General features: G+C 33.1%; 1 protein-coding gene across 1 annotated transcript; it reads right to left on the bottom strand.

Annotated features, from left to right (window-relative positions):
• Positions 1 to 11,117: 11,117 nt before the first annotated feature.
• On the bottom strand, positions 11,118 to 14,306 carry LOC122610473 (40S ribosomal protein S14-3-like). Its single transcript, XM_043783461.1, has 7 exons — positions 14,243 to 14,306; positions 14,053 to 14,129; positions 12,321 to 12,440; positions 12,181 to 12,226; positions 11,732 to 11,817; positions 11,506 to 11,635; positions 11,118 to 11,209 (listed from the first exon to the last, which is right to left on the bottom strand). Exons 1-7 carry the CDS (start codon positions 14,304 to 14,306, stop codon positions 11,142 to 11,144), a joined length of 591 nt encoding a protein of 196 aa, XP_043639396.1. The 3' UTR covers positions 11,118 to 11,141.
• Positions 14,307 to 14,533: the final 227 nt, after the last annotated feature.

Here is a 14,533-nt window from a genome sequence, read left to right as displayed (position 1 = left end):
ATTACTGATGATGATGACGTGACATTTGCAAAATGGGCTGCTTGACCAGGTTGGTGAAGTGTCAGGTTTTTGTATACTATGCTTTCAAAGTTTTATGGTAATATAAATAATAAAAGAAAAACCATGATAAGTTTATAATTCCCCAATTTCTAATCAAATAAAAACTTAAGCAAATCATATTCTATTGACATTAAGGGGCACGTAAGGCTAACATAACTTTGCTAATAGTCAAGAACAAGTAAATGATGTTTATTTCGAGGCTTCTAAGATCAAGAAAAAGTCAACTCCAAGCACGAAAAGCAATCAAACAATCCTCTCCCCGGCCAACACCTTCCCATCTCGATACTTAAACAATCTTTCCTCAAAGGGAAGCGATCTGTACACCACTAATTTCTGGCGATACACCACTAACTGTGCTTTACAGTGTTGTACTGTACAACACAATAATGCATATTTGGTGGTGTATCGCAAAAAAACTGGTGGTGTACAGATCACATCCCTTCCTCAAATGATCAACTTTCTGTACACGAGTATATACCACTCCTTATGTTCTACTCGAACAATGCCGTTTGGAACAGGCTGCCAAATTCACAAAATCAAAGCATGTGGTTAACTTATAACAAATTAGATTTCTGATGGGGAAGCCCGTGGATACAACGCTACAGGCATGAATACTTATTTCCTCGACCGATACTTTCAATGGTGATGACATTGAAGTATGTATTCGTGTTTTTTTGACAAAGAAGAAATCGAAATTTTTGAAAACAACAAGGATATGCTGTCGTTTTGCCCCAAATTTATTGGAGTTAATATACTATTATATGGTTCTACAACTAGTACCTGTCTGTATGAATATACATGTGTCCGAAACCCCAAGCCGCCTCCTTCCCTATTCCGTAGCAATCTTTCATCAAATCTTTTCGTTCATTGGTGTTTCAGGCAAGTTTTATCAAGAATCCTTATCCTCTTGATCACCTACCGGTAATATAGATGATTTCCCTTTGATTTTGGATGTTATGAGTCAATTAACTAGATTTAAATCTGGTCTTAGGGTTTGGGTTGGTTTAATTACAATCCGTTAATGATTTCGGGTCATACGCGTGATTAATCGATTGTATGACGATGGTAATTGATTTAAGGATCAATTGGTGTTTTCAATGAGTGATTTTGGTCTTATTTTAAGTGTATTTGATGTTCATAAGGCCTGGAGTTGTGTTAAAGTTGAATGGGAGTCGAATTAGGTTAAAGATGGAAATTGCTAATCTAGTCATCAGTCTCGGCGAGGGCACTTTCCCCCCTCGGCGAAATCAGTATAGCTAGTATGGGTCTGAAGTTTAATCTTGACGAGGTCACTTTTCCCCTCGACGAGATCAAACAACAGAAAGGTCTAAGGTGTGTTTAAGTGTCTAGTAGACTTATGATTCATTTATACTCGTTCTAGGTTGTCGAGAGCACTTAGCAAGCACTATAAGATACTCATAACTCGTTGGTAAGCTGTGCCAAGGTAAGATACACAACTTTGACACGCTGAGGGTTCAACAAACATAGTTTTCATATAATAACTTCCCCAAATGATATCGTGTTTGCTTATGGGTATTCAGGATTATACGAAAGGTGATATGAGCTATGTAGATGAATAGTGAAGCCTGAAATGCTACCCCAATGATATGAGATGATATGTTTTGAGATGAGATGCTATGAAATGCTATGAATTGCTTTGAGATGTTATGAAATATGATTTGTAATGATATATGATACGAGATGATAATTGATATGTAATAATATATGATATGAGATAGATGATATTCAATGATATACGATATGAGACGATAGATGATATGCAATGATATGCGACATGAGATGATAGATGATATGCAATGATATATGATATGAGATGAAAGATAGTATGCAACTAGGTTTTTGTACCCGGGCGTTGCCCCGGGAGACATTACCTAACATCTACACATGTGGCAAAAGTTTTATAAAATGAAACTTGTGTGACAAAAGTTAAAAAGTGAAAATTTATGTGGTAAAAGGTAAAGAAAATAAAACTTTGGTGGCTGAAGTTGAAAATTTTAAAATTATGTGGTAAAAAGTTAACAATATGAAACTTTGTTGACAAAGGAAAAAAATCTAAAAGTTATATGGTCAAAAGTAAGGAAAATGAAGTTTTCTTGACAAATGTTACAAAATTGAAAGTTATGCCGCGAAGACTAAAAGTTATTTCGTTGAGAAAAGTTAGAACTGATCTAAAAGTTATGTGGTGAAAAGTAAAAAAGATGAAGCATTCATGTCGTTCAAACTTATGTGCAATAACAAAATAAAATGAACCTTTCGTGACAAAAATTTAAAAACCGAAAGTTATGTGGTAAAAAGTAAGCGAATGAAATTTTCGTGACAAAAGTTACAAAATTAAAAGTATAAAAGCTAGGTAAATAAAACAAAACTTTCGTGAAAAAAGTAGAATAATCACAAGTAACAAAACTTTCGTAAAAAAAGTAGAATAAATGCAAGAGATGTGGCAAAAAATAGAAGAGCGAAAACTTTAGCAAATTTATGTGTTAAAAAGTAAAAAGAATGAAACTTTCATGACAAAAGTTAGAAAAACAAAATTTGATTAAAAAACGAATTAAAAAAAAAATTCAAGCAGGCAAGCATGCTGCTGAATCAGCAGCCTGCCTGGCTGCTTTGCTGTAGATAAGGCGACCGCAATTGTATATATATAGTAATGACTTACGATACATGTTCGAACTATTATATGCAATGATAGATGATAAGTATATGTGCATGTGTAGATGTGAAATGTGATGATTACATGGCTTGTTTATCTAGTTCACTAGACTTTGTAAGTTGCCATGACACGTGCACGTTTTGTAAGTCCCCCGGGTCTTGTACTTCTATCGAACTGAGATCGACTTAAGGATATGTCGAGGTGCGGAAATTCCTCGAGATAACCTACGGTTTTTATATCAACCTTTAGATGATATATATAACACTATAGGGTAAAGTTATTTTAAGAACCCTTTTTTTTGCGAGAACCTTTGAGAACTTTTCAAATCAAGTCTAACCGATGATTGTTCTTTACATGAAAATTGTTTTTTGATTGTTTTCTGAATAACTTATGTGTAATTTTGAAATTTATAATTGTGTGGAGCATGGATTATCATTCGTTATACAATTATGTGGAGATTTGGATTCTTGATCACAAGTGCACAAATATTGCTATGATCACATGTATGCAAGTCAATCACATGTAATCATAGCAATATTCGTGCACATGTGATCAAGAATCCAAATTTTCACATGATTGTATAACGGATGATAATCCATGCCTCCACACAATTATAAACTTCAAAATTACACATAAGTTATCTTATAAACAATCAAAAAACAATTTTCATGTAAAAAATAATCATCGGTCGAGCTTGATTTGAAGAGTTCTCAAAGGTTCTCATAAAAAAAAAGGTTCTCAAAATAACTTTTCATTAACACTATATATATATATATATCTTTTTGCGTGAATATAAACACTCGGGGGAACTGCTCTTCGGACTCACTTTACCAAACACGTGGTAATCTAAGTCTATGAGCCGTTTGGGGGTCGGGTGTGTGCTTGCGGTTCGTGCACGAGACGAGTATCACCCCCAAGACAAGACTACGTATGTTCTTATTTTTCTCTCTCTAGGATTTGCTCGTTTCTCTCTCTACACTCTTGTTGGAACACGCATGAGCACACACCCATATATATAGGCGTGGCCAGGAACACGCAAATACCCATTTGCGTGTTTCAGGAACACGTAAAGTGTAACATCCTAAAACTTTTAGACGTTGACCGTTAGTTTGTTGTTTATGACCGTTAGTTAATGTGTGTTTTAAATAAGTTTATGTGATTATATTAATATGGTTAAGTGTTTCTATTCATGCATGTTAATTAGGACATATATTTTTATTAGTCTCGGGATGTCGTTAAATGAAGTGTCATGTCGTTTCTATGTTGAAGGACTAACATTAATAAAGGTAGAATTAATAAAGGCTGATGAGTAAGGTTGAAACATCATATGGAATTAGTATTGAAATTAGATATGGGAAGTTCCATAATTTAGGAGTGATGCTAGTATCCCTACATTATATAAATCTCACTTTAAAATTTGTTAGTTATTGCCTATGTGGCATGCTTAAAAATGCAAGAAAGCCCAAAAATCATTACAATATTGCTCCTTGGAAGGTCTACGGATTAGTTACTTTTATAAGAAGTTCAAATTTTCAAAAACGGATTAGTTATGCTTTCAAGAAGTTCAAATTTTCGAAAATTTGAATATGTAACCGTTCATGTATTGCTTGTGGCGGTTACTTCCTTGCATGTCTATGTCTATATAAGGCCACTTTCATTCAGTTTTAAGGCATTTCAAAACGTAAACACATAACAGATCAATTTTAGCATGGCTTCACTAAACTATGTTTCAATTAGAAACTTGCGTCCAAATAATAAGCCATGTACGATAACGGTTAGAATTTGCGGCTATGGAAGCAACCTCTATATGGAGATGTTAATAACATAGGTAGTATTGAGATGATCCTGATGGACGAACATGTAAGTATTCATTGTTTGTGAAAATTCTTTTTTGATTAGATTACTTTTTAACATAACTTTCTTTCGAATTTATAACTAGCTTTTTAACATTCTAATGTATAAACATTTTCATTTTGACAGTTTGATAAAGTGGTTGTTGTTGCAACAATCGGTTTTATTCTAACCGACCAGTTATGGTATTCAATGGAATATGTGAACTGTTCTCAAGAAGTTAAGTTGACCGATCTCTACATGGATGCAGTCGACATTATTGATGCTTTAAGGGACAACAAAATGTGGATTTGTTGTTCATGTAACAAGGAGGGAGTTCTCGTCAATTTTATATATAATATATATTTATATTTCATATTAAAACTCTATAATCATTAAGTTGTGTGGTAAAATTGTATCTCTGTTTTTTTTTTTTGGTAGGTTTAATGTGCAAGTTAGGATTGTAGATGCCACTGATGCTATTGAAGTTAAAATGAATGATCAACAAATTTCAAATCTTATACAAAGAACAGCCTATCAAATTTGTGATGAAAATTATGAGGTATATTTGGTTTATTTTAGTGCTAAATAAGACTTTTCTATGCATTTGAAGTCATTAATTTTTTTAAAAATGGTCATTAGTTGTAATAGGAGTACATTTAATTCGCTACATGCATGCTTGAACTGGTGTTAAAGAAATTATTTAAGGTTATAGCGCATCCACGTGGGTCTATATATCAAAGTGGGAGAAAATTCATAATACCTATCACATCCAGGTAACCAACATAGTCCTTCTTATATGCGTCTACTATGGGCAATCCATTTTACAATTTCTCTTCGGCGTGCAATGTACGCGTTTTAAGCCCTCGTATATCATTAATAAATCCCAAGGTATATCTAGCATTCTTCTTCTTTAAATTAATCAACTCATAAGAATATTTTTATTATGTCCAACTCAGTTATATTTATTCATTGATACAATTTTAAAATAAAGTTTAAGAAAAATTATTTAGGGTTGTCCGTGCATCGCACAGGGTCTAAGCACTAGTATATATATATATATATATATTGGCCGTTTTCTAAAACCTATAATGAATAAACGCAGATCTCGAAATAAGTTTAACAAAAAACCCCAATAACTAAATATATAGGAGAGGAGCGAAAGTCGGAGAAATTAAGTCGATTCCGTAGGAAGTGATTTTAATATTGAGTTCGATAAAGAGTAATCCTTTCGACTTGGGAATAAGGTAATTGACATTTAATTCTCACTAGATTTGTACGTTCTTTAGAATCGTTTGCCATATAGGGGTTAGTCGGTCGAATTTCGCAATTCGTATGGGTTTTCGTTGTAAAACTTTGTTAAACGCGTTTAATCTTTTCTTCTATGAAATACGATGATTGTTACGAGACATGGTTATATATGCGTAGTCTTAGGGGTTTTCTCGAAGAATCTCAAGTAACACTCGATATCGACCCGTCTATGAGTATTAGTTAAAAGAGTTACGTACATATATAACTAAAGATAATATAATCGATATATATGTTAAGGATGTATAGATTTTATAATTTTTTATTCAGACGTACAAAAGTTCGAAATTAATTCGAAAGTGCAGAAGGAGTGCTGCATGAGTTCTAATGTTTTTTTAAATATGCCTAGCTTTAAGTTCCTTTAGTCATGCAATAAGAAAAAAAAAAAGAAATATATATATGACAAATAGCAGTAAGTGCTTAGGCATGCTATTCAGATATTTATTCATGTGCTTCATTGGTGAGCTAATTAATATGTATTCTAGATGATCATGACTAGTCTAATTTATCCATGACACCATGTGAGTAATTTAGATAATTTTTACTGGAGTATTAATATGTAAACTTATGACATATATAGTTGAATATAAATATTTTCATAAAACTAGTCATGGAGATCGAAATACTGTGTCCCAATTAGTGTTACACTATTATGGATTAGTACTGCAATGATTTATGTAATACTAATATCATGAAATTTTATAAAATTTGGATCTTAAATATAGGACATACAAATTATATATCAGTTTGCCTACTTGTGTCTACTTGTGTTTATAAAGTTAAAAGTTAACGTTGTTGCTGATAGTAGTGTATTTATTTATATAGCAGTTTAAGTGTTTGGACGTTCACAAGGAATAAAGGGTCCAATTTTAATATCATTCTATTTCAGGTAAGATACATGACTTTTCTCGCGCTGGAGACACAACAAAAGTAGTTTTCTATAATTAACCTCTAACCTCTTAATTGGATTATCTTATATGTGTTGGGTTTTTCGGGTTATACGGGAGGTCATGTGGGAATGTATGCATTTTGAAATAATATATGTTGATATCATGACGTTTAAAGTATAAGTAAATATGTGCATATAAAGTATGATGCTTATAATTACGTTGCCATGATATGTTTCAGATATGTGTTGTTGATAATGTCGTTGATATGCCTTAATGTTGATATGTGATGGCTTGTATGTGGAACTTAAGTGTGAATGTCTAGTTCACTAGATACACGTGAGAATTATGAGTTGTGCACGTTAGTGGGATTAAATGCAAAAGTAGACGTGAGACTAATTAGGTAGTGATTGTACATAATGTTTAAGTAAAATGAGAGATGTGGGAAACCGTTCTAGCCTTAGTGTTAGTGCGTAAAAAGTAAGAAAGATATAAATACGTGAGAAATGCTATAGCTAAAATATGTGAGATTGACGTGGGAAGTGTTAAGCTTAACCCGTGCTAGTTGAAAAGCTAGTGCGTATGTGGTCGCTCGAGTGACTCCTTGCGGCATAGTTACGTGGGACTAGTATTTCCGGGTGGAGTGACTAACCACTAATGTTAAAAGCATAACGGGATACTATGGAAATGGCATTGCCTTTCCTAAAAGTTAAGACGTGGGAAATCGTGCTAGTTGTAAAGCTAGTGCGTAATATGTAAATTAATTAAAGATGTAAGATGTGGGAATAAGTTGAATAAAAAAACTATATGAATATGTGAGAAAGATGTACATTTAATTTAAGATGTAGGATTACAAGGTGACGTGAGATTTAAGTAAGATATGTTGATATGTGTGATATAATTGTTGATAGGCACAATTATAAGTAATTACTTTACATGTGCTATACGTATACGTGTGATATGTTTATGTGAGACATGTAAGACGTGACATGATGATTGAGCTGTATGTATACGATGATATGATTTGAAATGTGTTGGGATGTGGGAATAAGTAAAGGTGGGATCATATTACGATTTTTGTGGTTGATAAGTAATGTGGTCATGTTTTTATAAGTATATTATGAAGAAGTTTTGTGAAAGTAAAATGAAGAACGTTTTATTAATTGTGTGTATCTTACTTAGCTAATTTATTAGCTAACACTTGCTTTTATGAAAATGTTGTGTCCTTCAGGATAAGCAGGTTTGAGCTAGGAAAGGATTAGCTTGGTGAGATGGGGTAGATGCAATAAAGAAGACTAGCATAGATTTTTGAATGCTTAGACTTCCCTTAGCCTATGTTTCGGCTACTTTATTTATACTTATGATACTTGTAATGATGATGGCATTTATGTTGGTGTCATAACTTTGATTTCATTTATATTGTTTTGATGATGCATGTTAGTAACACCATTTTATGAAAAGTACCATCCGGTTAAGGATGGGGCAGTTTTAAAGTGATCTTTTTCCGCTACCTTTTAAACGTCGTTTGGCAAAGATTTTTGAAATCCAGATTTTTAAAATGACGGGTGTTACACAAAGCCTAATGGGTTTGCGTGTTTCTTAACGCCCAAGCCTTTTAGGGTTTTGGCATGTTTTGCGTGTTTCCCTGAACACACTAAACGTTTGAGAGTTCTTGTGGTCAAGCATACTTTTGCTTGTTTCCACAGAAACTCTCAAACCATTTAAGAGTTCTTGAGAACAAGCATACTTTTGCTTGTTTCTTAGAAACTCTCAAATGACCATTTGAATGTTCTTACTTGAACAAGCAAAACTTTTGCTCGTTCCTAAGAACCCTCAAATAACACTTAGGTTATGTTGAGTAAATGTCTTTACTGCTGTCAAGATGCAGAACCAACATTGTACTCAGAGTTAATGTCTTTACTGCTGTCAAGACGCGGAACCGACATTAACTCAACTAATGCTTTAACTGCTGTAAATATACGCAGAACTAGCATTAGCCTTCGACAACATTTCAACTGCTGTAAATACGCAGAAACAACGTCGTCTATATTACCTATTGGAAGTGTGTATTTAAGATAATGTTTATACTGCTGTAAATACGTAGAAACACAATTATCTTAACTTCCCTTTGGAAGTGCATTAAGTTAATATCTTAACTGCTGTAAAACGTAGAAACAATATTAACTTAATGACTTTTTACATGTTATGTCTAAAACCTGCAAAATACAAATAATAAACAAACATATAAACATAAATGGATCCCAATTGACAAACGGTAATTACAAGATAATTACTAGACTTGTACTTATAAATAAATATACTTCACATATCTAGAATGCTCATGTCACTGAGAATCATGCACTAACACGTTTAAAGGACCAAACGTTAAGATGAAATTATATGATGAATGTTTAGGTAATGTAATCACCTAAACTATATGAGATGCAAATCGAGCTCGTAATTTAGATGAAAGTGTTAAGCTTAACCCGTACCTGCCTTGCCCTGCTAAGTGCGTAGATGTGGTTGCTCGGGTGGCTCCTTGCAACATGGTCAAAGATGTGAAGAGTAATATGGGAGGTCTGACCCCCCCCCCCCTTTGTCTTGAACATACGGATTACTCCAGGATTTTTATGACACACGTTTTTGTTTGTCATTAAAATGCGTGTGTCATAATTTAGGTGTCATTAAAGGCTATTTTTCTAGTAGTGATTCTAACTTTACTTATAAAGTTACTACAACTTTAAGGAATATCAATCTTTGTTTGATGTATTTGAGATGAGATTGTCTTTACATATTAACCCTAATTTCCCATGTTTTGCTCTTATGATAACGGTTAAATATACTCTAAAGTCTAAACGGATTATATAACAAGTGTAAAGAAAACTCCCCAGAAATCAAATATTTTTAATTAGAAGAAGAGGTCTTTATTGTCTACATAAAAATCGTAAGGTTAATAATTAATCAACTTTTTAGAAAAACCGCGCATCGAGCGGGTAAAAAGACCTAGTATATACATATATAAGTATAAACAAAGAAAGGGAAAAAAATCTAGACTGTATCAACAACTTTATGCCGGATTTCTGTGGCGGTTGTAGCTATCCCGACGGTGGCGGTGGGGTCTATGGTAGGTCTATGGTGGTGGTGATGTTTTGAGTGGTGGGTGGCGATGGTGTGGTGTTGTGGATGATGTACGGTGGTGTGGGTGGAAAATCGGGTGGATGATGTCCGATGGTGAGGGTGATGTGCAGTGGGCGGTGGGATAGGTGTGAAAATCCTGGTGTGGTTCAAAACAATGCCAAAAAGGTACAAACACTATAAATAATGTTGCATTTGTCCACACTTTTAGTTAGTGTGAACAAATTAAAAATTTTGTCACGCTTTTATGTGGGTAAAAATATGTAGAATTAAAAGTTCACACTTTTTAGTGTGAAGTTTCATAATTATTTTGTCACACCCCATTTGTCCGCGCTAACAAAAAAGGTAGCGTGAACAAATGAGGTGTTACAAAATAATTATGAAAGTTCACACTAAAAAAGTGTGAACTTTTAATTCTACACACTTTTAAGTGTGGAGAATTTTGTACACACTTTTAGTTCTATATATTTTTATACACATAAAAGCGTGTCAAAAATTTTAAATTGTTCACGCTAACTAAAAGTGTAAATAGATGCAACATTATTTGTAGTGAAACGGTCACTGAAAAGTAAACAAAGTAGAGAGACCTGTCGATCTGTATGAATATAAACATAAGCATATAGAATGAAATCAATACGTTGCACATACTTAAATTTTACTTTCTGACTTTTTATTTAAGAAATTAATGATGGTTCAATTCGATGGCATTAAAAAAATGAGTACCACATTTAGGATTAAAAGAATTTCATCTTATGATTTGGCGAACACTTATCTTGGACCAAAACAAGTCTAGGATATAACTGTTAGGACGCGTTTGGTTTACAGAATGTTTTGGGAAGGAATGAAATCTTTCAAAGAAATTGAAATTTGAAGGAATGAAATTTGACGGAATGTTTTTGATTTTTTGAAAATTCAAGTGATGAAAGGAATGAAATTCCTTCCTCCATCCTCAAGGAATGGAGATTCCATCAAATGATGGAATGTTTACATTCCTATGGAATGAGATTCCCTCTTCTTTGTGCAACCAAACGCACTAATGAATGGAATTCAATTCCAATTCCATCAGATGCTGTGAACCAAACGCGACCTTAGAACATACTATCATCCACAAGCACTAGTATAAATTAAGGTCTTAACACAATGCCATAAATCTATCAAAATTATCAAAAACCAACTGCTGAACAAAGCTTGATCCAGAATAAATCCATAAAAATTTCCACTTGTAAATGCCACAGTTTCATAGACTCGAATCACAGCCTTCTTCCTCTTCTACCATTACCTTTGCGGGTGGAGTCAGTTGGAATCGGGGTGACATCCTCTGCAATGACATAACAAAACCATTATCCATGATTTTGATATATACCTTATACAAAAGGCAAAGAATGCATATTTAATTATTTACGAAACACAAGGGCAGCATCATTATGTATCAATCAGTTGGTTTTTAAGCTTTTTGAAGTTATTCTTTTATCAATACTTCAATCATTTGTCCAAAATCATTCTATTGCAGACCAACAATGTTCCAAAAAACATCAAAAATTAAAAATTAAAATAAAAAAAGTCACCCTAATAGTAATTAACAAAACGTATATTGAGAAAGGTAAACATTTGTACCTATACGCCCAATTTTCATGCCAGAACGAGCAAGAGCTCTTAGAGCAGACTGGGCACCCGGGCCAGGCGTCTTGGTTCTGTTACCTCCAGTTGCCCGCAGTTTAATGTTTAGAGCAGTAATGCCAAGCTCCTGTCACCAAAACCACAAAAGATTAAACCATGACATTTTATTTTGATATAATTATCTTTGATATATAAAGATTAGATGATAGAAAAACATACAAACCTTGCATCGATTGGAGGCGTCTTGTGCAGCAAGCATGGCAGCATAAGGAGAAGACTCGTCTCTGTCAGCCTTCACCTTCATCCCACCTAAATTAGATCGATACATAAAAGCCGTTTAGTTGATCAAATCTTAAAGGGTGACTTTAAAACAAACAATAGTATACTACGAGTAACATTTAGAATAACAATTTATAGAACGTTGACAATATTAATACAATGCATGCATTTAACTCACAAAATTCACAAAAAAACATCTCACAATAAATTCACTATTAATAGATAATCAGGTATAGCCATATAGGTAATGATCACAATATAATTTTCTGAACACAATATACAGTTACTAAAACAAATGTGTGGTAGATTTATCACATGTGTGGTATAAGTATCGATCACTTCTCATTAGATATATACTTATCTCCACTAAAGTTAAAAAGTAAGTGATAATACCTGTGATGCGAACCAAGGTTTCACGTCCAGAGATATCAGTTACATGCTGCATATTAAACGCGATACAAAATATAATCACTACAAATTACTCGTACTAGGTTTCATTGACCACAACAAAACAACTAAAAAAAAAAACTTACAATGAAGGTGTCATTGAAAGAAGCAAAAATGTGAGCAACACCAAACACAAGCTCTCCCGGGCGGGTAGCAGGTCCGAGGGTCACGTTTTCTTCCTTAGGCTCCCTAACCTTTCGCTTCGACTATCCAAAACAATAACAAACCCCATCACAAAATATAAATCTAAAAGTTCACATATAACCGCCAATTGCATAGTCATCATTGTTCTTTTAACCTCATCACAATATAATATGCATATCCATGTAAATAAAAACTTACAAACAACAGATTTTATAACTGAAATTATTTGTCTTATATTCGATCTAAAGCAATGTTAAGGAAAAAAAAATCAAAACAAAAGATTCACCTAAGTAATCAGAACATTATTATGAAATACTATATATACATATATAGTTAATAGTTATAGAAATAACTATATACCATGGTAATTTGTCTATGCAACTCAATAGTAATTTTTGTGTTTGAAGGAATCTGGCGCTGCCTTGGTGGGGGTGTGATTAAGGGTTATTATGGTTTATATAAGTATCACTTTGGGCTGGTGGTTTATTCCGTATTAGTCCAACCCAAACATAACAATTTGTATTTTAGGTTTAGATTGTCTAAATTTTAATTCTAACTTTCATTTATGTGTGAGGTGATTTTTTAACCCCTTGTGATGTAAACAAAAATATGTTTATTTGCATCAAGCTTTCGAAGGCTCATTCAAGGCTATTTTTCTCTCCATTTATTCAATTCGTAACATACTTTCACTCCGGGAAAGTCCTCTTTCAAAAAACATATTTGAGAGAGAGATTATTTAAAGTTCTTTAAAATATATTGCGATGTAAATAACTATATCCGATATAAAAGCTAAGGGTGCAAATAAGCGAATTATGAAACTCGTGCGTTGCACCGGTTTATTTATTTCTTATAATTGATTTCTCGAAATTATATACAGCAAACTCAATCATGGACGTTGACGTGAATAATTATGTAGAATAAAATAGATATTCGTATAGATTCAACTGATAAAATAGATGTTTATGTGGATTCAACTAACGACGTCAACAATAAGGAAGATAGTAAGCTTATTACAACGGAAAAGTTATACTTGTAACCTTGCCCTCCTTGTTTAAGATCAAAGTTACTTTCAAACCTTGTTTACTTTTTACTCTTAAAAAGACAATCTATAACTGACCATGATTAAACACTGGATTTATCAAGCACAAACTAACTTACGCCAAACTTCGTCCTTACTTTTATTAATAAGAATCGCCTTCTTTGAATCTAAAAATAATGGTAAAACAAACTGATAAAAATTTTATCTTTAGACATTCGAGTTATTTAGGAGGGGAAATAATATACTTTGTGTAGTTAACAAAATTCTAGCCTGTAAAGATTTAAAGAAGGAACTTCTTTTTTTTTTTCAAAGATACTACCAAAGTTAAAATACTATTCCTACTTCATTATTTAATTAGTTGTATTTTATACTTAAATGCTTATCATTTTCACAACAATTGTAGACTTGCCAACAAAAATTGAATCCAACTACTCACTGATGCAAAGTTTTTTACACCTTCAAAGAAATCTCATCATAGAAAAAGAACAGATTTAAAATTGGGCACAAGTCGAGTTGGTGAACTGTATCTAGCTATTTTTATGTCAGAAAGCAAAATTTTAATTTTGTGATATCTATCTTAGAGTGTGTGTTGATTACACATATGATCTCCATATCCTTCCTTCGAGTGGAATTACAATGACCGAGACATCATCATGGTAAATTGGTAATGCCTTGGATCCCCTTATGGTATTTCGAACAACCCATTCAATACCTGTAAAGAACGAAATAAATTTTCTTAGTTAATGAGTGTACAAGTTCTACAAATTATTACTTTCTTGGCTGCATGAATTAGAACTTCTACTACTAAATGCTAAGCAGGATCACCTTTAGGTGACGTCGAATAAAAAGTTAAATTCTTATAATAGCCAAGAAACACATGAAATATCATTTATTAGTTATGTGCTATAGATACGGGCGCTCTCCTACTCGTAGTATGGGATGCATAAGGCAAGATTAAGAAATTTGGCTATGGGAACCAAAAACCTACCAATATAGGTTTAACTGCAAGTACTATGTTGTTTGGACAAAGCATAAACAACCTAACTTTTAAAATTAAGCTTGCATCTCAAAAAATGTATAATTAGGTTTAACTGCAAGTACTATGTTGTTTGGACA

Source organism: Erigeron canadensis, chromosome 8 (genome assembly GCF_010389155.1).
Source record: "Erigeron canadensis isolate Cc75 chromosome 8, C_canadensis_v1, whole genome shotgun sequence".
NCBI lineage: Eukaryota > Viridiplantae > Streptophyta > Magnoliopsida > Asterales > Asteraceae > Erigeron > Erigeron canadensis.
The sequence above is the reverse complement of the archived record's forward strand: the minus strand, read 5'-3'. Positions and strand labels throughout refer to the sequence as shown.